The sequence below is a fragment of the Lycorma delicatula genome, chromosome 12, assembly GCF_047948215.1.
Source record: "Lycorma delicatula isolate Av1 chromosome 12, ASM4794821v1, whole genome shotgun sequence".
NCBI classification, from domain to species: domain Eukaryota; kingdom Metazoa; phylum Arthropoda; class Insecta; order Hemiptera; family Fulgoridae; genus Lycorma; species Lycorma delicatula.
In genome coordinates, this window is record NC_134466.1 from 66,796,968 (window position 1) to 66,820,697 (window position 23,730).

Sequence of the window (23,730 nt, forward strand, 5' to 3'; positions counted from 1 at the left end):
AGGGAGTCGGACAAGGATGAACCCCTATCCGCGTTTTACATTTTAATATTTACACAGAACTAACAGTTTAATTAAGTTAAAGAAAAAATTAAATCCGGAATAACACAACAGAATGAAAAGATAAAGATGCTACGATTTGCTGATGATGTAGCACTTCTGACTGAGAATAAAAAAGATTTATAAGGAACAATGAAAGGCATGGATGAATTCCTACGAAAGAACTACCGCATGAAAATAAACAAGAACAAAACGAAAGTAATGAAATGTAGAGGAAATAACGAAGATGGACCGCTTAATATAAAAATTGGAAGAGAAAAGATTATGGAGGTAGAAGAATTTTATTATTTGGGAAGTAGAATTACTAAAGATGGACGAAGCATTTTATATAAAATGCCGAATAGCACAGGCGAGGCGAAACGAGCCTTCAGTCAGAAATATAATTTGTTAACATCAAAAATTAATTTAAACGTCAGGAAAAGATTTTTGAAAGTATATGTTTGGAGCGTAGCTTTACATGAAAGTAAAACTTGGATGATCGGAGTACCTGAGAAGAAAAGATTAGAAGTTTTTGAAATGCGGTGCTACAGGAGAATGTTAAAACTCAGATGGACGGATAAAGTGACAAATGAAGAAGTGTTGCAGCAAATCGATGAAGAAAGACGGCACTTGGAAAAATATAGTTTAAAGAAGAGACAAGACTCACATATTAAGGCATCCTGGAATAGTCGCTTTAATATTGCAGGGACAGGTAGAAGGGAAACATTGTGCGGGCAGGCAACGTTTGGAATATGTAAAACAAATCGTTAGGGATGTAGGATGTTAAGAGGCGTACTGAAATAAAACGACTACCACTAGATAGGGAATCTTGGAGAGCTGCATCAAAACAATCAAAAAACTAAGATAAAAAAAAATAGATTTAAATAACCTTAAACAAACTTAATGACGAATCACAAAAAAAGGAAATCATGAACAGCAAATCAAACAACATAATACAATTTCGTTCTCGATTAAAAATGTCTAATTACATATTTCATGGAAATAGAAATTTTTTTAAACCTAAGGTCTGTTATAAACATAAATCAAACGGATGTAGGGGAATACCCTCGTCGCATGAAAGAAGTAGATATAATGGAAAGAGGAGAAATATGATTTCAAAGAACAAACGTGCGAGGATAGCTTCCTTTACAACTTTAGTAATTTTTACTTTAGTACACGTTAAAAACATAAAAATAAATTAGAACAGAAACTTATAGGTGCTAAACAATTTATTACATAGGAATATGAATTAATAATCATTAATAAAACTCTGAAAGTATTAAGCAGTAAAATATTATATACGATAAAAAAATATTTCTGTAATATATAATAAAATATAGTACAACGTATAACGTAACCGCTATATAAATTAATAATTGATAACTCTTAACAGCGTTACGTTTAAAGTAGATTGTATATTTATATGCGTATATTAAAACAATTTTATCGGCAATTTTCTTTATGCGCGATATTCCCAAAAGAGTATAAAAATTAGAAAAAATATTATTATACAAATAACTACAAAAAGCTCTTCAAGGGTGTTTATAATGAATGAAATTACGGAAACGTAAAAAAAATTACTAGAAGTCGAAATTTAAAAATTAGAGAAGAAATAATTTAAAAAGTGATTAATATTTGAGAAATCGACAAAACCGCATGAAACAAACAAAAAAAGAAAATTTTATTAACTTTAATTTTTTTCTAATAACTATTACGAAATAAAAACATTTTTACTTTCCCGTTTAGAAAGCGCTATATGAGAGCTGTAGCTTTAGAAAAGAGAATAAATTGTAATGGGTCCAAATTCGGCATATGCGATTTTCACCGGATCTTGACATTTTAAAACCAAAGGAACCCACAAAAAACCGGATGGAAATTTCCCTGATATTAAAGTTCGTATCTCGTACGTACGAACGAATATGAGTGTTCGGTGTTGCTGTCTAAATCACCTTATATCTCCAAAAATACTGGACCGATTTTCACAAAACTTGGTCAGATTGGTATTTATACGTAGGGTATTCACGGCATTAAATTTTCAATTTAAAAGGGTCAAGCGGGTGATGGTATAGAGCAAGGTCACCCTCAATCTCACGAGATTTCGCCTAAATAAGGTCATAGTGTTAACGAATAAAGAATAACAATCTGCAAAAAAATATTTTTACAAAATTGTAACCCTACCCCAAAAAAGGCTATGTGTGTGACGTCACAGGTTAGTGGCAGTATTAAATAAATGAACAGTATTTTTTTATTTATTTATTTTTTTCACCTCCACCGCGGGGGCCGGATCCACGTAAAGCATAAACAAAACCCGGGGGAGCGTCCATTACTCCAACGAGCCTACCCGCCTACCGGCTGTAAGTCCGGCATAACAGGGAGGCCCGCCAGTAGGATCTTAATTTCCTTGCCCTGCCTCTAACCACCAGGTCCGACAAGTCGTTCCGAACGACCCCACCATGGGAGCCGGAACTCGACAAGTGTATTGCGTGCCTCAAACGGAGGCAACCCGAAGGTCACTTCCGCCGGGACTCGATCTTTCAAGCGCCTGCCTCTAAAAGCGCGACCCACAGGACGCACCTGTTGGAACCCGGTCTTATCAGCTCCGGAGCATCAGAATCCCCGTGTTTCCATCATCGACGGCCACCCACCTAAGCGTGGACAGACGCCAAATGAAAAGTATTTAAAATGTAAAGACGCAACTCGATTTAGCCGGGTCTCGAGATATATTGCCCAGTCGCCTCTGTACATGGTACGTTAAGCCACGCGGCTACACCGACTACCGACTACTGTACAAGGGAAATTTTCCTATGTAAATTGTGAAATTATATTAGTTTAGTTAACGGCAATGTAGACGCTAGTACGGCCACACCCGGGCGAATTAAATACAGTATGCGCGCGCGCGCATTAGTTAGAATCGTTCAATTAAATAAACGAAAAAATATTATATTTAAATAAAAGGAAATATATTTTTAATTGAGTGTGTCTAACCAGTGCCTCATTTGAAGGAATGAGACTAAAACCGCATTCCGGGAAAGATCTGAAACTGTGTTGTCGGCGTTTTATTTTTTTAAAAATAATAATATATTCTGTTCATTAACGTTCAACAAACGGTGTCTGTAGCTTCGATTAAATTATAACCTGGCTTATTTTTATAATTATTAAAGCATGAAGAATCTTTAGTAAGCTAACATCTAGATCGTATAGTAGTAAAAATGGCTACTTTTAAATCCTGTAATGATTACAGTGGACCGTCACATCAATTTGTAACCCGTTCATCAGACTGAAACACCATCAAATCGATAAAGTCCATTCGCTTATAAGAAAATAACAAAACAAAATCTGATTATCTTTACGCCTTTATAATCCGAACGATATCGTTCGGTTTTTCTCGTCATGACGGTTTTACATTGATTTTTGAATCGCAATTGTTTGGAATTTCTTCTAGGTATAATGTAATATTTTATGCGATAGAAATTGGCTGAAGAAAAACGTTTAATTCTTAATACGTAGACTTTCTTTTGAGATCATCTGATGAACCGATCGTATCCTATCGTTTTGTATAACCTGTTGAAATTATTTTACAATAATTTTGACCTCATCGTAAATATTTATCGGTTTTTTTCATCTATTTACTTTTCTACACTTGTTTCTTATTCCAGTTAGTCTTAAACTATCAGAAACGGGCTATTAATTTTTAAAAATGTAAATTTTCAAATTTTCTGTCTTCTACGATTGAAATTAAATCTTCTCATTTTGAGATCCATTAAACCATACATTTTTTTTTAAATTTAATAGTAAAATCACATTTCAACAGCCCCTAATTATGATACTTCCGGATTTCTTACAGTTTATTTTTAATTTATATAAAATCAACTCAAAAATGAAAAAAATATTTGAAATTGCTTAACTTATCTTTCGTAACTGCTTTATTTGCTTTTTTATTAAAAAGTCTTGAATTTTCACGACCCAGATTGCGTTTAATAATTTCCTCAATTTGTCCAACCTTTGTTATTCTGCAATGTAAATTAAAAGATTCTTTTATTTTAAGATTAAAATATACTATACCCACAATTAATACTTAATTACAGCTTATAAACCTCTTTTCTTCGCATCGTAGTTTACTTTATTTTAATTAGCTTCTTTGTTAAAATTGTATTTATCCTCTAAGAATTAATATAAACCGTAACCTTATAAGTTTATACAGAATTTCTATCATAAAAAAAAACAAATAAATTTAAAAATATTACTTGATGTAATGTTTAAACAATAAATTCCTAAAAGGTTAATTGTAAAAGCAGATTAAAAATTTATTCGTACTGATAATTATTATTGTAATTTTATATAAATAAAACCTTTAAAATATGACACATAGATTTTTTGTTTTCTTACCCAACCACAATTTTAAATAAATATTTATTCAACGGATTTATATTAAAAAAAAAAAAACTATTAATTATAAAAATTATGAAACGAAAATTTTAATTAAAAATAAAAAATCTACATAAAAAAATACAAATAAAAAAATTAATGATAGAACTCTTTAGTGGGCAAAATAGAAGTGTAATGATCCTAGAATAATGGTGTTTATGCGAATCATCATACAATTCGCTATATATTTTTACCCGAAAGTCTGAAGCTTTATTGCTTACATCATAACAAGAATAAAAATGCACAGTAATCCGTTTTACTACCAAATCATTTTTGTATAAATAAAATCTAATAAAATTTTCTTAATACTTAACATTCGTCTGATAAAACGAAAAAATTCTAAAAATACACCTATTCTAATTCTAAAACAATAATCAGTATTTTTGAGCGATGACATTTCATGTTTATATACTTTTTTCAGCAACAGCAATAATTGAAGAACATAAGAAAGGATCTGTAATAAAAAAAGGGAGTACGACAAAGATAATCCCTATCCCCATTATTTTTTAATCTTTACATAGAACTAGCAGTTAATAATGTTAAACAATAATTTAGATCCGGAGTAACAGTACAAGGCGAAAAGATAAAGATGCTACGATTTGCTGATGATATAGTAATTCTAGCCGAGAATAAAAAAGATTCAGAAGGAACAATGAACGACACGGATGAAGTTCTACGCAAGAACTATCGCGTAAAAATAGAGAAGAACAAAACGAAAGTAACGAAATGTAGTAAAAATAATAAAGATGAACCACTGAATAAAAATATAGGAAGAGAAAAGATTACGAAGGTAGAAGAGAATTTTGTTTTTGGGCAGTAGAATTACTAAAGATGGACGAAGCAAGAGAGATATAAAATGCCTAATAGCACACGCGAAACGAGCCTTCAATCAGAAATATAATTTGTTAACATCAAAACTTAATTCAAACGTAAGGAAAAGATTTTTGAGAGTATATGTTTACGTATAAGTTCTATAGCTTAGCTATAGAATTGAAACTTGGACGATCGTAGTACCTGAGAAGAAATTAGAAGCTTTTGAAATGTGGTGCTACAGGAAAATGTTAAAACTCAGACGAGTGGATAAAATGACAAATGAAGAGGTGTTGCGGCAAATCGATGAAGAAAGAAATATTTGTAAAAATATAGTTAAAAGAAGAGATAGACGTATACGCCCACATATTAAGGCATCCTGGAATAGTCACTTTAATATGGAAGGGACAGGTAGATGGAAAAATTGTGCATGCAATCAATATTTGGAATATTTAAAACAAATTGTTAGGGATGTAGAATTTATGAGGTATACCGAAATGAACGATAGGGAATCTTAGAGAGCTGCATCAAACTAGACAAATGACTTTTGCCGTGTACGGTATTTTAACAGTTAAATTTTTTTTACATTACAACAACCAGTACGTTCGTTAACATAAATACGAGAAAAGAATCTTTTTAAATACACAATTAAGCAATAAAATAACATATTTTATTACGATCAGCTACTCGTTAAGGCAATTCGCCTTCCGTTTATAATTTTTCTTCGGCGTTTTTTTTTTGGTTTTGTTTGTTTAACCTCCGGTTCCATCGTTAGGCATGCTTCACAGTTTTTGAGATGAATGATTTGTAGCGTGTGTGACAATGCCATGCCTGACCGGGATTATTTATTTTCTTTAGCGATTACTATAAAACATCTACACTGCCGCAAAGATATTTAATAACATAATTTTGTTACTCGGCTTATCTAAACAAATACATAAGGAATTAGTTATAATTATTTAGTAATGAATTAATTCTACATATAAGTTTTACAAAGAAGCTTGTGCGTGGTAAAATAATATTTGAAGGAAATAGCCGATAACTGGAAATTCGTTAAAAGATAATCTTAAATTTAATGAGACTTCGAAACGACCGATTATTGGTCTTAGAAATATTTTTCGCGTAGTTAAAAAGCTGTTTTTTAACTCACATACGGTATCAGAAAATTAATAATGGAATACAAGACAAATTTTTAAAACTTTTAACATTGTAATTAAGCTGTAAACATTATCAGTGAATATAAAATGCGAAAATCATATAGTTAGAATATTGTATCTCCCAAAAGTTGACTTCCAGCTTTAACAATTTCAGTTTGGCAAAGTTCTGTCGTATAACAAAAAAACAATTTTACGCTTAAAAAAAAAAGAGTATATATATATATATATATATATATATATATATATATATATAGACTTTTTTTTCTCGAAATGCAACATTTCTAAGAAACATCTGGTCCTTCTTCGGTAAACGAGGTATCTCTTTTTTATTTTTGTTGAAAAAGTAACCAAATATAACCCAAATATAAAAAATATTTTTTTTTAAATTATCAATATATTTATTATAAATAAATACAATGCTGCTTGTTCATATGTCTTCACTAACATCTAAAAAGAAATGTAAATTAAATTTATAAATTGGTTAATATTTCCTGAAACAAAACGTTATTTTTATTATTTTCTCGCTACAAAAATACGAATTCAACAAATCGTGTCTAGTGCCACATTCCTTACTGCGATTTTTAGCTCGCCACCATAAACTTTCAATATTTTGAATACATGCACCTGTTTTTGGATCAATAAAGTTTTAGATATGTTTCATCCAATATTATATTATTATTTTGGTATGATACGTGCTACAATTGTAGAAATCAACATCTCTTTTGATTTCTATAAGGAAAAGGATACGTGAAACATTTCTTTTTGTTTCACGACATATTCTTCCAAAAATCAACTGTTACGATAAAATTCATATTTTTTGGTACTTTTTCATTTTACGATTCGTACTTTTTTCCGCATTTTTTCACATAAAGATTACTTAATATAGCGTGTTTTATAATAAATGACGAATAAAACATTAGAGAAATCACACTAAAATGAAGTTTTATACCGGTCATTTTAAATATTTACCATATTAACAAATTTTACACATTGAGCGTAGATTAACGTCAAGAAAAGAGATAACGGATTTGTAACTGTACCCGAGAGGTGTGTGTGCGCGCGCGCGCTGATCATTTATTAAAAAAACCCAACAAATGTAAGCGGTAGAAAAAAAAGTTGTACTCGCTTACCGAAAAAGGTACATAAACATTTTTCTCTTTCATCCCACGGATAATGAAAAAATATTATAAGTATGAGATTCGATAATATTATTTTTAATCTTTCTTCCTGAATGTTTATATATCTATCGGGTAAGTTTCACCCGATAAAAATTAAAAAAACTTTTCCCGATATATTGAAAAAAACTTTTCAATATATATAATATCATCCAAAACGTTCAGAAATACATAAAACACAACATTAATTAATCGTTTAATTAAATTGTAAATGTAATTAATCAATAGAATTAATTAAGGGTAACAACCAAAGTGGATTTTATACAATCAATTGTTTACATTTGATTACAAAACAAAGCAACCATCAGAATCAACAACTGTATTGACGCGTACAAGAGTACTACTTCAGCATAATTAAAACATTGTGCAGCATTTGTAAGAGTAAACGCTTATTGGAGAATGGAAAAGATCACGGGAATAATAAATTTTTAATTCGATTTTTTTACCGATTCGATAAATCTTCATTTTTTTATCGAAAATACATTTTTTTGTCGATTAACCCTTTTTATCTATTGTTTTTAATAAATATATATATTACGTTTCAAAAGGAATTCTAATACGAAAAATAATCTGGACTACATCTAAGTCGGGCAAAACACTTTTATTACTTACCTCTTTTATTATTCGGTTAACAAAGCGCAATGTTTTAGTTTTAAATATATAAAATTCATAAATGTAACACGGGTTGAGAAGACAGTGCGAGGAAAGAGATAACGAAACAAAGACCGCGCCCGACAATCGGTAATGTTCCAATCAAAAACGATTCGTCCCCGCCGACTAAAATATAAACTTCAATTTAATCTTACCCGGATTTCAATAACATGTAATTTAAAAACCCGAACTTCGTGAATATAAAACGTCGAGTCCCGTTAGATTAAATATTCTTGTATGTGAATTTCTTCAATAAAAAAAAAATCTGTGTGTCCTATTAAATATAATCAAACTTCCAATAACACACTAAATAACCACAATCGGTGTTACCATCATTTAACATTCGACTGTAAATACAACCAAGGTAAAATAGGGCATACATGTAAAACATGTTGATGACAAAGGAAAGTCTATAATTACAAACAACATAATGTACCGAGGTACAATGATGTACTACGATACGTACTGTATTGGTATTTACCGGGGTTTCAATATCGGAAACATGTCACAGTCACTGACAACCCTTTCATAAATTGTATATGTCATTAAAGATTTCTGTCCGCCGTTAACCAACCGATAATGTACGGATATATAAAGAAACAACACAATTTCACGGAAACCTGTGTATTATTGTAATACACACTAACTGTAGGTTTTTGTATCGAATTAAATTTTAATCGATTAAATCATTACTTATATAACAAAGGAATTTATTTAAGCAATTTTTCGAGATAAGAAGAAAGATTAGATTATTCAATCCAAAAAAACCGTACTTTAATTTAAAGAAAAAATTGCATCTACGAATAACTGTAAAAAAATAACACAATTTAAAAATATAAAAGCAAAGTAACGTTGAAGGATAATAAAAACTCTCTAGAGTAATATAATTTTTTTGTTACAAAAATACCACATCCGGAGGGGAAGTAATATTAAGTCGGCTGTATGATACACTATCAGTAAACTACATACACAAAATTCATTTCTTCCGGTATTAAAAACGTATAACAATTTATCGATAAAAATATATTAATAATTTTTAAATTCGCTGCAACGTGAAACAAGCAATCAAACAAAATATATAATATATGAAACGAAAATTAGATTATAAGATAAATAAAACAATACTAACCATTTCTGTGAAGGCGGCTGTCTTAGCCTGTTCGGCGACCGAAGAAGCAAAAAGTTGCTGAGCACCCACAAGATCCGGATAAACTGGCTGAGGAAGCCTTGCCAGATCCGGCTGTAAAGATACTTGAGGCGGCGGGATAAACGGATTCGGATTAACGACAGGAGTCGAATTAGGTCTCCCTACTTGAAGTTGTATATTACAAGCACAGCACTGGCTGCAAAAGGGTGGGGGAAGGGTCTGCGGGAACAGGTTGGGAGAAGGGGAGGGGAAGGGCACGCAGTGGTAGAACGTGGTGATTGGACGAACGAAACCGCTACGATCCTGATTGGTCCGTTAATCAACCTTTACTGCTTTCTGATTGGTCCAAATATTTTATTTCTTTAGCTTAGAAAAACCTCTTTAAATACTCGAATATACAGTTTAAAATCACAAACTCTCTTTAATTCATAAATTTAAATCAAACTAATTTTAAAATTACCGAAAATTTAATCACCGTATAGGATACGATTACAATCTATATGCTAATACGAAATATTAATAACTATTGCACTTAACCCGAAATCACGACGTATTAATTACTCGATTACCGAATAATTGATTTAATTACGGTTTATAATAAACGGAGTTATCTATCACAATTTTTTTTTTCAATTAATAAAACAATTATAATACATATAACATGTAATATTACTTAGGCTAATTAATTTTATATAAATTGACACGAATCCAAACAGGATATTTATTACAATAAGTTTAATCTATTAAGAGAAAAAACTACTCCGATTTTATTAATTATTTAATTAATTTTATTATATTATAATTAGAAATAATAGAATGTTTAAAAGAGTTAGCGTCTTATATTTTAAACAAATATTGACGTTTAAAAAATTAATACGTAAAAGAAAATGTATGCGATTAATTAAGAGCAAATTATTAGATCAGAAGAGATGTCTTTTTTCAAATTAATTTATTATTAGATGTATATAGATAGAAAATTGTATTTTTATATAAGTAGATCGTATAAAAGTCGATAGTAGAAAATTTAGATTTTTTTTTCTCTTAGAAATAGAAAAAGGAAGGCAGCAGTCTTAGCAAAGAATAACAAGTTAGTATAGTTAAAAGTTTATATATCTGAGTTTTGATTGTCAATAAATGGAAGCTTAGACGTGAAAAATAGATTTTTTTCCAAGTATTTAGTTTATAATAAAAAGATTACAAGTAAAAAGTATATAGGCAAGTTGATTGTCAAAGAGATTAGAAATAGAATCGTTTAAGAGATTACACCGGATAGGTAATCGACAATTAATTAAAAAGAAGATTTCAATTAATTAAATCTAAATTATATTAAATTTACATTAATATTTATAATAATTAATTATTATTATATATATTATGATATGCATCAACAGTTACAATTTTACATGTATTTTTCTAACCAAATCTTTACGGTAATAATAAATATTGCACAAATTACTATTACTGTTAATCAATTAACTAACAAAGGATTAAAACTCTAAGCGATTAAATTTTTTTTTAAATCAATCAACAAATTAACAGTGAACCTAATACAGTTTATAACATATACAATTAATTAATTAATCAACATTTATTATTATACGTTTAATAATAAAAACAGCGAACGATTAATTTATACATATATTAACAATTAATTTAAATTTTAATATATATATATTTTAATAAAAATAATTAATATTAATAATAATAATACTAATAAAAATTGACACCTAGTTAAGTTTTCCAACCGTACGAAGAGTCTTCTTCGAATAATATCTCCAAACACTTATTAATTGATTGCCGAGCTGATTATTCAGTACAATAATCTGGATGGAACGCGATCTTTTAAAAATATTTCGTCTATTTAATTTTTAAATATAAACATAAAGAAAAACCTATATTGATTACCCTGTTAAAAGTTAAAGACCGATAGTAGAAAAGATGATTGTTATTTTCTTTTTAGATAGAAGAATAAAAAGGATTAAAAAAAAGGAGAGGAAAAATAGAAGCGAAGAATTGAGGAAAGAAGAGAGAAAATGATCGCCTAAGATCACTTAATAAAACGCTATAGACTCGCGAGAGATAGTTTGTCTCTCTTATAAGACAACAATAATATTAAAACAAGACGCGTAGCCGGTGAAACACAAGACTGTAATGCGGACTCGCCCCGGTAAACCAAGACCATATAACCTGATAGGCTAGCACCACGCATGCGCGATAAAAAACTGAAGCTTGCTCTGTTGCTCATTGCCGGATGCGCCGCGCCGCACCACGCCGCTACCGTACCACCACTATATATACAGTACACCTTCTACATCATAAAGACTATACGGTCGGACGAACGCAGAGCGAGGTGGAAGTGTAAGGAAGATGGACTGACGAAGGGGAAGGGGGCACCTGTTGGCTCATTCCACTATCAAACCGTCGGTCGTTCTGTCTCTCTCATCCCCACTACTAGAACTACATATACGTGTGTTTATATATGCATGTGTGTGTGTGTGTGTGTGTGTGTATATATATATATATATATATACACACCTTCTCCCACAATTAATTCACCCCTTCGTATACACTCCCAACGGTTCCCGAACTCACCCCTGCCATTCCACGCCAATCCCATCTACCCAACAAGTACAACCCAACGTATCACGCCACGAAGTACCACATTAACGCAGGTGGTCGATTTTCACATTATACGTACACACTCGCACACGAGTATTACAATATATAAAATGAAAAAATTACATTTTTTTTTTATGCAATAACATATATACACTTTTGACTTCCAAGCCGTACTTTTGGTAAACCGAATATGTCCAAATTAGTCCAAATCAATTCTCAAGAATATCGTAACCACGTGCAAAAATTTTTTTTTTTTTCATAATAACACCGAATTTTGTAATTAATATTTGTGAAATATAAACTAAAATATATATATATATATATATATATATATATATATATATATATACACACACATATATGTAGTATAACACACGTATATGTAGTTCTAGTAGTGGGGATGAGAGAGACAGAACGACGGTTTGATAGTGGAATGAGCCAACAGGTGCCCCCTGTATAGCTGTATATACAGCTAAAAAATAAAATAAAGAAAATTCCTGAAAAATTGAGGTAAGATGTTAATTCATCCCTACATTATTGAAGAGTAAATTAGATAAATCCAGTAAAAAATAAAATGAAAATAATTTTATCAAATTTTAATCCGGTAAAAACTAACAACAGCAGCCAGCCAAAGATATGACAAAAGATTTTTTTTCTATAATCTGAGAACAGAATGATGCTATTACTTCCTGAAATTATATACCAAACGAGTAAAGTAACCTCAACAAAAGGTCATCCACAGGCTGATATAATTTTTAAAAAAAATATATATATATCAAACGATTCGATTAAAAAACATAAGTCTCTACCCAAAACGAAAAAGTATAATTTCAAGTATTAATGAAATTTTACATGAAATGTGTATTTAGTAAAAAAAAAAAAAAAAAAAAAAAAAACTGCGGCTTGCGGTGGAAATCAAATTATATTGGAATAAAAATATTTCTATCAAATAAATATTAACAGAAAGAAATTGCTTAGATATACAGTGTATAGCGACAGGATATACAAAATAACTACGTTATACAGATACTTTAGCAGCTCATTCTACATGTGAAACTAAAAAAAAGGTACATAAAAACGTAGGTCCGAAAACGCTTCGTTAACAAGTTACGGCTGGCGAAATATTTCTCGATGATTTCATCTCCTCCGGTGAAATGAAGCCATACAGAAATATTTGGGACGCAAAACTTTACGATAATTTGATAAATGATGATAATTTTCAATCTGACAAATTGAACAAAATGAGTCCTAGAACTGTAACTTCAAGTTTTTTTTTTGTTTTTTTTTTTTTTACAATACCGGCGAAAACCGCATTTTTTTCATTTGACTTGCAGTAACTTTCTTAAATTGCCAAACAATAGAGAAAACTATTTAATAAAGCTTGTACAAAATGTAATTCTTAACCGAGTAGTATAAATATGAAGTAAACGGAAAGCGAACAGCAGTTAAATAAAATGGACATTTATTTAGAGCAATACAAACAAATTTAACGGGAAATCAATTTTAATGTAAAACGTTAATAAAATTTAAAATAAATTTTCGAAAATGTTTCCATTTTCAAAATAGTGAATTTCTTACCCGTCCGTTATCTGCAAATATTTTATTAATAAACATTTAGAATCACTACCGTACATTTTAAATTCTTAGTAATCTGCGACAGTTTTTACTATTTACAAAACCGTATTACCGAATTCACTATAAATCTTGATGCTTGTATGATCAAATAACTCACGTCGTTTCTTAAAAATTGTGCAGAAACATCTTTCTTCAATCTTAAATAAAGGTCAGCAACATAAAATCGAACACATAATGAATCTGCTACCCGACACTATTTATGAAAGACTCTCTCACAACAAGCGGATGTATATGTTATTACCGATTGTTGCCGTTTTTCAGGCGGTTACGTGTCAGTGCAGTATACATTTTATTGAAGTGCAGTATTGTGAGTGCAGTTTAATTTGTCTTTACCGGAGGCTAAACAGGAAAAAGAAAGAAAGTTTTATTTGTGTAAAAAGCTTTGTCAATCCAGGAGAGGATACATATAGTTGAGGACTAAATTCGTTCTGGATCGAAGAATTACGTCAAATTTTTGGTAGAAAAATTTCCGAATGTCTGTATCCCAGCGAAGAGTAGCATACACGATTTGATTAAAAAAATGGCGTAAAACAGGTTCGGTTTCAAATGTAAAACGAAATAGCCAACCATCCGTTAGAGTTCCACACGCTATTGCCGATATTGGAAGAATTACTGCCAGTCCAAAAAAATTACTACGCAAGTTATCCCAATAATCTAGTGTTAAATACATATCTCGTAAACTTCTTCACGAATTAAAACTGAAATCGTGTCGCGTTACAACAGCGCAATAACTGAAGGAGACATACAAACGAAACGACTTGATTATTGCAACTGGCTTCTCGAAAACACTGCTGGTGAACAAATAGAGTCGATGTCGTATTTCATGCCAGACGGGGCACGGTTTGCTTTATCTGGTCATCTTAATTCGCAGAACACCAGATATCGGACGGCGAGGCATCCTCATGAGATATTCGAGCGTTCACTTCACGATGAGAAAATTGGTATTCGGTGAGCCGTTCCGGTAAAAGTATAGCGAATGGGACGAGTATGTTTTGACCGGACTGTCAATACAGACGTTTAGCTCACAATTTTTCGAAGAATTCTATTCGCAATTAACTGATAATGAAAAAGAATACAGATTTTTCCGAAAAAACGGAGCACGAGTCACACATCAAACGTTTGACTGAATCGCTTTAATGCAGCTTTCACAAACGAACGAGCTGTCGGCGAAGGACGGTGGCCTCCGCGTTCCTCAGAGTTGTCTACTTGCAATTTTTTGCTTTGAGGCTACTTAAAGGAGAGAGTTTGTGAATCTAATCTCCATAATATTGATGAGATGAAGGTGAACATCCGACGAGAAATCAACGTTTTGCGTCAGAGAATCTCAATGTGATCAGTCGAGCACAAAACTGTATCGATTACCAGGGTGGTCATTTTAAACACCTTTTGTAACAATAACGTAAATAAATGCGAGATTTAAATTACGTTTTATGTTTTTCTTATTTAATTTATCCGTATCGTTCACAAAATTTCTTTCCAATATAACCTACCGCTTTTGTAGCGGTTACGTTACGGGTTCGGTTTTATGTTGCTCCTGAATATTAACAGTTTCGAATTATATTCATCAATCGTCACGTTCCCATAAAAGAAGGTAATAGAAAAAGCCCACAAAAAATGCAAGTATTCTGGATCTTTTAGAAGAAACGTCAAAAACTTTTCGAAGTTAAATATTAAACTACTCTTGTAAGTTAATTATTAATCTCTGTAAAGCTTTTCATCCTAATATAATGTCAACATTCTTTCCAAAACTTCAAAGGAAAGCTAAACCACGAATATCTGCAAATCCTAACTTAAATGGAATTTCAGCTGGATGATGTAACTACCTATAAAAAAATTAAAGAAATTCGAAATATTAAAATATTAAGAAATGCAGTTTGATTCTGATCTTTGCCTTTCTAAAATTAAACTTTTAAAATTACAACAAAAAAATCCATCAAAATTACTAAGATATAAGGCAGATATAATTACGGTAACAAAGAATGCGATAGAAACATTCCAAAAAAATAAAAATAAATAAAAACATACAAAAAAAGGTGAACGGCAAAGTGTCTAAAGAAAGAAACAGTGTTGCTAAAAAGACTTTTGGTTTAGTAAAGATTAAAAGTGAAAGTTTTGTGGAATGAAAAGTGTGAATCTGAATTAGCAAAAAGATCCGTAAAATGGAAAAAGTGAAAATTATGTGGAAAAAAGAACATCATGAATAGTACAAACTACAAAGAAAAAAATTTCACGTTGTGGAATCGCAGGAAAAACTTTGCTAAACACAACTCAACAGATTTCTATCGAACTTTCAAATACGAGTAAAAATTAAAAGGAACCAATCATCAAAAGTCTGTTTTAAAGAAATTTGATGTGTACACCACATAACTTCCTTGTATGGTTATTAAATTACGTATATTTTTTTATACATAATTCTATTTTTATTACATTTGTTGTTTTTTTTATTGAATTATTATTTATAAATAAAGTAATTTTTTTTACATTCACAGGTTAATAATTATTAATAAATAAATATATTTAAATTTAAAAAAAAGGAGATGAAGTCGGTTTTGAACCGATGTGCCTTTCCAATGTAAGATGCAAATATTTCATTAATTACGACGTACCACAACTATCAAATTAAACAATCCTCGGAAGCGCGATCGCCGCGTCTTATCCTAAAATACCAAAGGTTTCGCCAAAACCTCTTCCTGAATCTAACTTCAATTAGACTATATAATCAGATCATTGAGTGTTTACATACAAAAGAATTTTGTTGATCGCAACATCGAAAATTTTATCCGACAATTCAATTTACTCAAAGTCGTCTTGATTTACTTAAAAATCAGGAAGTAGATTCAGAAATCTAATAAAATATATCTTAACTCTCTCTGCGCTGGTCCGCTTTCGGAAGCGAGGTTGTCCTCATCCTAACAGCGAATATCTAGCCTAATCGGGGCTCGACGACCATATATTTATTAAAAAAACGACCAGAAGATGAATATTAAGAGAAAGAAAATGTTAAAACCAAAGAATGAATAAAAATATCAAGAGAAAATGATAAACATAAAGCGGAAGAAAACGTTAACATCAAAGAAAGAATAAAAAGACAAGATGATGAGTATAAAGTTAAAATTTGAAAACTACAGAACGCGTACATAAATTAAGATCAGAAGATTTACATCAAACCAAAGAGCGATGAAACGATTGCCAACAAAAAACAAATAAACGAAATGATGATAAACTCCGACTTAAAGAGAATATTGTCCGACAATATCAGAGAAATAACGTACTAAAAGACAAGAATTTTTGCAATTTATTAAAGATCTGGGCATGCATGCCTCAGAATATATGTTGTTCTTGTGAGGGTCTATTTTTCAGTCACTCTGTAGTTAACTTTAATGTGTATAAAATTAAACAGAAATTCTAGGAGAATTAAATAAAATTAAACTAGAAAATCCAAAAATAATACCATTCTAAATTATAATTTTCGTTTAGTATTAAATAATCAGATGTTTCACCAAATCTATTACATATACACATATGTAATGCCTATTAAAATACATATACTCATTTTTAAAAGTACATAAACTTTTATTTCACTAACAACTTCTGATTTTTTTTTCATATTTCTATTTTACTGTTACGACTGAATAGTTATTTATTATAAATAATTAATTATTAATAAATCAGTATATTTAAATTAAAAAAAAGTTAAGAAAAAGGAGATGAAGTGTGATTCGAACCTCATCACCTCATACGTGTGATGGACTATTTATTAAAATTTCGGTAATTACGTATTAACGCCACCGTAGCTACAGCTTTATTTAAAAACAAAGTAGTCAATCTGATTTCGGTGGAAAATGGGCCGATATAGAGTTTAACATAGATTAAAAAAAAGTCTCTTTATTAATTAAAAAAAATATAATTTAACCACACTTAACCTACGCTCGCTAACCTTGACTAATTAACAGGAGTGTTTTGATTATTTAAATAATAAATAATTGCAATAATTACTGAATTTATTAAATAAATACTCAAAAAATTACGGTGTTAATTAGTCAAGGTTAGCGAGCGTAGGTTGGTTAAATTATATTTATAAAATAAATAAATATAAATAACCATTTATTAAAATTAATAAAGAGACTGTTCATTTTCCACCGAAAGCCGATTAACTACTTTGTTTTTAAATAAAGCTGTAGGTGCGGTGGCGTTAAAACGTCAGTACCAAAATTTTACTTGACTATAACTCTGGAACCAATGAAAATAAGTACCACTTATGATATATCATTGAAAAGTTCTAAATGAGGGTCTATTAATGCAGTTAAGAAAATCCAAAATCTAATCTTTAATGGATTTTTGGTTTGTTTTTTTTTTGGTCACTTTTGGTTCAGTCGATTGCAATCAAAAGGGGAAGTGCACAACTAGATGTTACAACAGTCCTAAATCCAAAATTTCAACATCCTACGGTTAATCGTTTTGGAGTTATGCGAGATACAAACATACATAAGTACAGAGGTCACGCCGAAATGTTTTACTTCCTTTTACAAAGTAAAAGAAAGAAGAGAGAGTCAATACGTAAACGAAAAATATTTTCAAGTATATTTGGAAAAAAGATGTTAGCCGCAAGCTGAAATGAAAAAAGATATACTAAGAAAAAACGTAGACAATGAAATAACGAAAAAGATGTTTCGTAGGAAAAAGCGAAAAATAAAAGGATTCCAAGGAAGAAAGGACAAGAAAACTGGAACAAAGTGGTACGAGGAAAGGAAACAAAACGCAGAGCGAAAAGATGAAAGAGTACCGGCACATAAAACAAACAACAAAGGAGAAGAAAACGAAATTGTTACGTGGTAATTAAACAGCCACAACGAAAGATGAAGAAAGTTTCTATTATAATTACCGTTTAAGTTAAGTACATTTAAATCCCAGACAACAAATCACCAATACATTTGTAATGCAAGCTAAATCGTTAAAGAGCCTGAAATTAAAGTTATAACCATTTTTATATAAAATGGAGTTAATGTAGGTAGCGGTATTATCCTCTGAATTACAAACACTGTTAGATAATACCCACAATAAACGTATTATGAAAGAAACTTATTGCACTCTTACAATATCACTTCGTGAGGATTGACTGGCTGATTATGTATTTCAATAAAAAACGAAAAATTTATTTAATTCTTTCTCGTTGTAACACGTCCAACCAAAATAAAAAAATATTTATCACACGTATTCAAACATAAATAAGAATAAATTATCATATCGAAAAACGCAGGTAAAAACTGATGGTAATAAATAAATGTACAACATTAAAAAAAAATAAAAATAAAAAATTGTGACGAAAATGTTAATGATGAAAAATGGGGAAAACGATTAACAAAAATTACTCCCTGATTTTAATTAATTACTAGAATCAAATCTTTGAATATATTTAAAACTGATCTTTTACATTAAAAAAAATAATAATAAATGAATTCGGAATAAATAATTTAAAAATGCAGACACCTTAGATAGGTTAGAATATCCCAAAAAGTTTAAAAATCTAAACGAGATATTTTTGTTAAAAAAAAAAATTGAAATATTTTACTTTTTCGTCTAGAAGCGTTATAATACAGCTACAGCTCTAGAAGGCAAAGTAGTGTAATCGGTCCAATTTGGGGATATGCGGTTTTCATCGGATCTTCCCGTTGTGACACACCGAAGGAACCCCAAAAAAATACCGGATGGAAGTTTTCCGAATTTAATGTTCGTACGTACGTGTGGGTTCTGTTGCTACTAAATTTCCAAAACTATTGGACCGATTTCGGCCAAACTTGGTCAATTACTTCGATATAGAGGACATGATACTATTAAATCTTCAACTTAAAAAGGTGAACGAGGTGACACTATAGAGGAAAGTGTCTCGAGATTCCGCCTAATTACGGTCATTTTTTTTTTACCCACATTTATTAACAATTAAAAAATAACAAAATTTACGAAAAAGTATTTCTGCAAAATCGCGCCCCACCCCCAAAAATGCTGTTGTAATCATCTTTTATGTGGTGACGTCACAGGTTAGCGGTTCAGACCCACCGGGTTGGTCTAGTAGTTAACGCGTCTTCCCAGATCGGCTGATTTGGAAGTCGAGAGTTACAGCGTTCAAGTCCTAGTAAAGCCAGTTATTTTTACACGGATTTGAATACTAGATCATGGAAACCGGTGTTCTTTGGTGGTTGGGTTTCAATTAACCACGCATCTCAGGAACGGTCGAACCGAGAATGTACAAGACTTACACTTCATTTACACTCATACATATCATCCTCTTAAGTATAATCTGAAGAATTATCTAAACGGTAGTTACCGGAAAAAAAGGCTAAAAAGGAAAAAGGAAGAAAGGTTAGCGGTACAATTAAATAAATGAATAATATTTAACTGTAAAAACAAGTAACTAGGTCCGGCCGGGTCTCGAACTCGATCGCCCGATCGACTCGGTACCTTATGCGTTAAACCTCGCGGCTATACCAGTCTGTCTATCGTACAAGAGAAATTTGTTCTATATAAGACGTGAAATTAAATCAGTTTATTTAGTACCGAACGTCGCCGCTAGTACCGCCACACACGCACGGCTTAGTTAGAATCATTGAATTAAATGAAGGGAAAGATATTAATTTAAATAAAACGATAATATTTTAAATCAAGTTGTGTGTGTAGGATGTACATCAGAAACAACCCGCAGTTGTAGGACTTTCCTGGAATCCTGCTTTAACCGCGTGACGGGAAAATCAACAACTGTGCGATAGGCCTTTTTTTGTAATATACACGTATTTCGGATCGAATAACTATGTGTAGTTGTTTAAGGAAAGGTTTTATAGATTAATGCTTATATAAAATTCAATATTAAAAAAATCAGAGAAAAACAGTAAATTCTGATCGATTCGGTGAAATTTTCCAGTTCGACTGACGACATATAATGTCGGGGTAAAAATTTCAATATCCGATATGTCTTTCAGAAATTATTCAACAAAACATTATAGCAAACAATCAGGTGGCGCATTGAACTTCAATTACGACTGATTATCTTTAGTTTCCGATAAAAACAATTCCATTCACAAATGAAGTGAAGGAATTTATAAAAGAAAAAACCCGGTCGAATGACGTGTGTATTTATAAAAAGAAAAATTACTAAATGTGAAAACCGATTGAAGTTTAACACTGTAAGGCATCGGAAGAGCATTTTAAGATATAAAAATAGCAAAATTAAAACCCAAATGAAAATGAAAGTTTTATGTACAAATGTACATAATACCCAAAATTTAACAAATAAAACCTTAACTGAGGTCGATAAACATAATCTCAGACCTTACAGAAATTAGCATAATAGCATTTTAATTTGCACTTAGCAATACGTATTTCACTAATAATTATTAAAACCTTGGGATTATAACTTCGACTTAACGGTAAATAAATCTATACAACGAAAATCTAATACAAAAAAAAAGAAGAAATACCCATTATCAAAAAATCTATACCTAAAAAAAAAAGAAATTTAAATCTGTACACTTCGTGGCTAAACTGTTTTATAACAACAATAACGCATCGAACCGAAAGCGTTTGCGATCGCTACTCGTTAAATTATGACGCATCACCCTATCTGATTCCACGGACGAGCACCTGTAAAAAACCACTCCATCCTCCTACTTTACGTAACCCGTTGTAATAATAATTAACAAGATGTTTGATGAACACGAATAACCTTAATAATGATATTCTAAGCGTATTTATACTAAAGACCATTAACATATTCATTTAAAATTACTTCAAATATGATTTATCCATGAAACATTTTTATAACCTTTCCGATTGCCTTTTGGACAACGGATAACTAAGACTTGGGTAATATATAAAAATTATATTCCACGTATAGTAAGAATCGATGAACCAACCGGGTAAGTCTAGTGGTGAACGCGTCTTCCCAAATCAGGTAATTTTCTAAGTCGAGAGTTCCAGCGTACAAGTCATAGTAAAGTCAGTTATTTTTACGCGGATTTGAATACTAGAGCGTGGATACCGGTTTTCTTCAGCGGTTGGGTTTCAATTAACCACACATCTTAGGAATGGTCGAACTGAGACTGTACAAGACTACACTTCATATACACTCTAAAATTACATCCTCCGAAGTATTATCTGAAAAGTAACTACCGGAGGCTAAAAAGGAAAAAGAAAAAAGTAAGAATCGATGAAAACGGAACAAAATTTGATACAAATGACTGAAGAAAATAAATATTCTAAAGTAATCGATGTCAAGCGTTTTTAAAAGCGAAATGGTTTTCCTTTCTTCTCCATGAAATCTAATATACTTTTGCGTGTTAAAATACAATTTCTCATAAATAATGGGGTATTTAAATTTACAAATAACACATCTTAACGTAATTCTTCGTAAGTAATAGTTTGATAATGAAATTATTATTATCATCAGAGAAAACAACTCTGAATAAGAGCCGATCATAACCAAGATATAACTTTCCATTATCTTTAGGGTACAATCAATTAAAAATAATCTCTCCAATAGATAGGACGAAAAATAAAAGGAAAAATATAAATAACATACATAGATTTCATATTGCATTCTGACAGGAGATCAAGAACAGGAGTGAAGTTTACCACACGAGTAAATCGTATCCAAAATGTAAAATACGAGTTTTTTTTTTTCAAGGTCCCATCGGTCGCTAAATAAAAACCTGCGAGAAAATCGGATGTACTTTGCGCATATGTTTTGCGCAGCGTCTCTAGTATGGCCTTCAATCACGCCGCGTCACTTCCTTTACTTCTGAACACGCATCTAGCACGTAAATATGTCTACAACAATAGCATCTCCCGCCAAATGTGAAGTACGTGCGGTAATTCGATTTCTTCAGGCTGAGTGGTGTAATGCGGCTGAAATTCATCGACGAATAAGTAATGTGTACGGTCAAACTTCAACAAGTGACAGCAAAGTGCGACAATGGTGCAGGAACTTTAAAGCAGGACGTACAGAAGTTCATGATGCAGGCGGTAACGGAAGAAAGCGAGTGTCAACCGATGATCTGGTTGAGCGAGTGGATGAGGCGATTCGAGAAAATCGTCGGTTAACAATTTCTGTATTCAGCGATTCGTTTCCTGAAATTTCAAGGTCAGCTCTGTACACCGTTGGAAGTGAAAGAATTCAGTACCGCAAACTGTGTGCGAGATGGATTCCCTAGATGCCGTCCGACCATCACAAAACAATGACAATTGGACGCCTCCCTAACGTTTCTCCAGCGGTACCAAAATGAAGCAGAAGAATTTTTGAACAAAATTGTCACAGGGGACGAGACACGGGTCCATTTCTAAACTAAAGAAACAAAAGAACAGTCCAAAGAGTGGATGCATTCTCAATCTCCCCGTAAACCAAAGAAGTTCATGCGAACCTTCTCCAACAGAAAGTGTAAGGCTACTGTGTTCTGGGACCGGAATGGAGTTCTCGTAGTGGAATTCATGGAACGTGGCACGACCATCACTGCAGCCTCATACTGCGTGATTCTTCAACATCTACGAACGGCAATTCAGAATAAGCGGAGAGGAATGTTGTCATCAGGCATTGTCTTTCTCCATGACAATGCTCGGCCGCAAACTGCAGCTGTAATAAAGAAGCTTCTGCAGTGTTTGATCACCCACCATACAGCCCGGACTTGCCTCCATCAAATTTTCACCTCTTTGCTGCTCACATGAAACGCTGGCTAGGAAGACAACATTTTGGCACAGAAGTCGAGCTGCAGACCAGGATAGAAACATGGCTGAAATCACAAGCGGCTCCGTTCTATGACGAGGGTATTGGAAAGTTAGTACCACGCTACGACAAATAACTAAATCGGAGTGGCGACTATGTAGAGAAATAGCGTAACTATGTAAGTACTTGTTATAAATATAATTTTTTTTTATTTTCACTGTTGTTTTAATTTCGTGACCGAAATTATTTTTTTTTCAAGGTCCAATCGGACCTTGAAAAAAAAAATAACCCTCGTATATCGTTAAACTTCAATTAAGATTCATTGATAACGAAGCTTAAAAGATTTCATAAATTTAATCGTACAAAGTT

General features: G+C 31.6%; 1 protein-coding gene across 7 annotated transcripts in view; it reads right to left on the minus strand.

Moving 5' to 3' along the window:
* heph (polypyrimidine tract-binding protein 1 heph) overlaps positions 1–23,730 on the minus strand; it is a 974,461-nt gene that overhangs the window by 452,592 nt on the left and 498,139 nt on the right. The window contains exon 1 of one of the 7 annotated variants that reach the window (XM_075379897.1): positions 9,384–9,962. The exons of the other annotated variants lie outside the window; for them this stretch is intronic. Within the exon in view, the coding sequence (XP_075236012.1) occupies positions 9,384–9,386 (3 nt within the window). The 5' untranslated portion in view covers positions 9,387–9,962. Of the gene's footprint in view, positions 1–9,383; positions 9,963–23,730 lie in introns of those variants that run through there. 7 annotated transcript variants of the gene reach the window in all.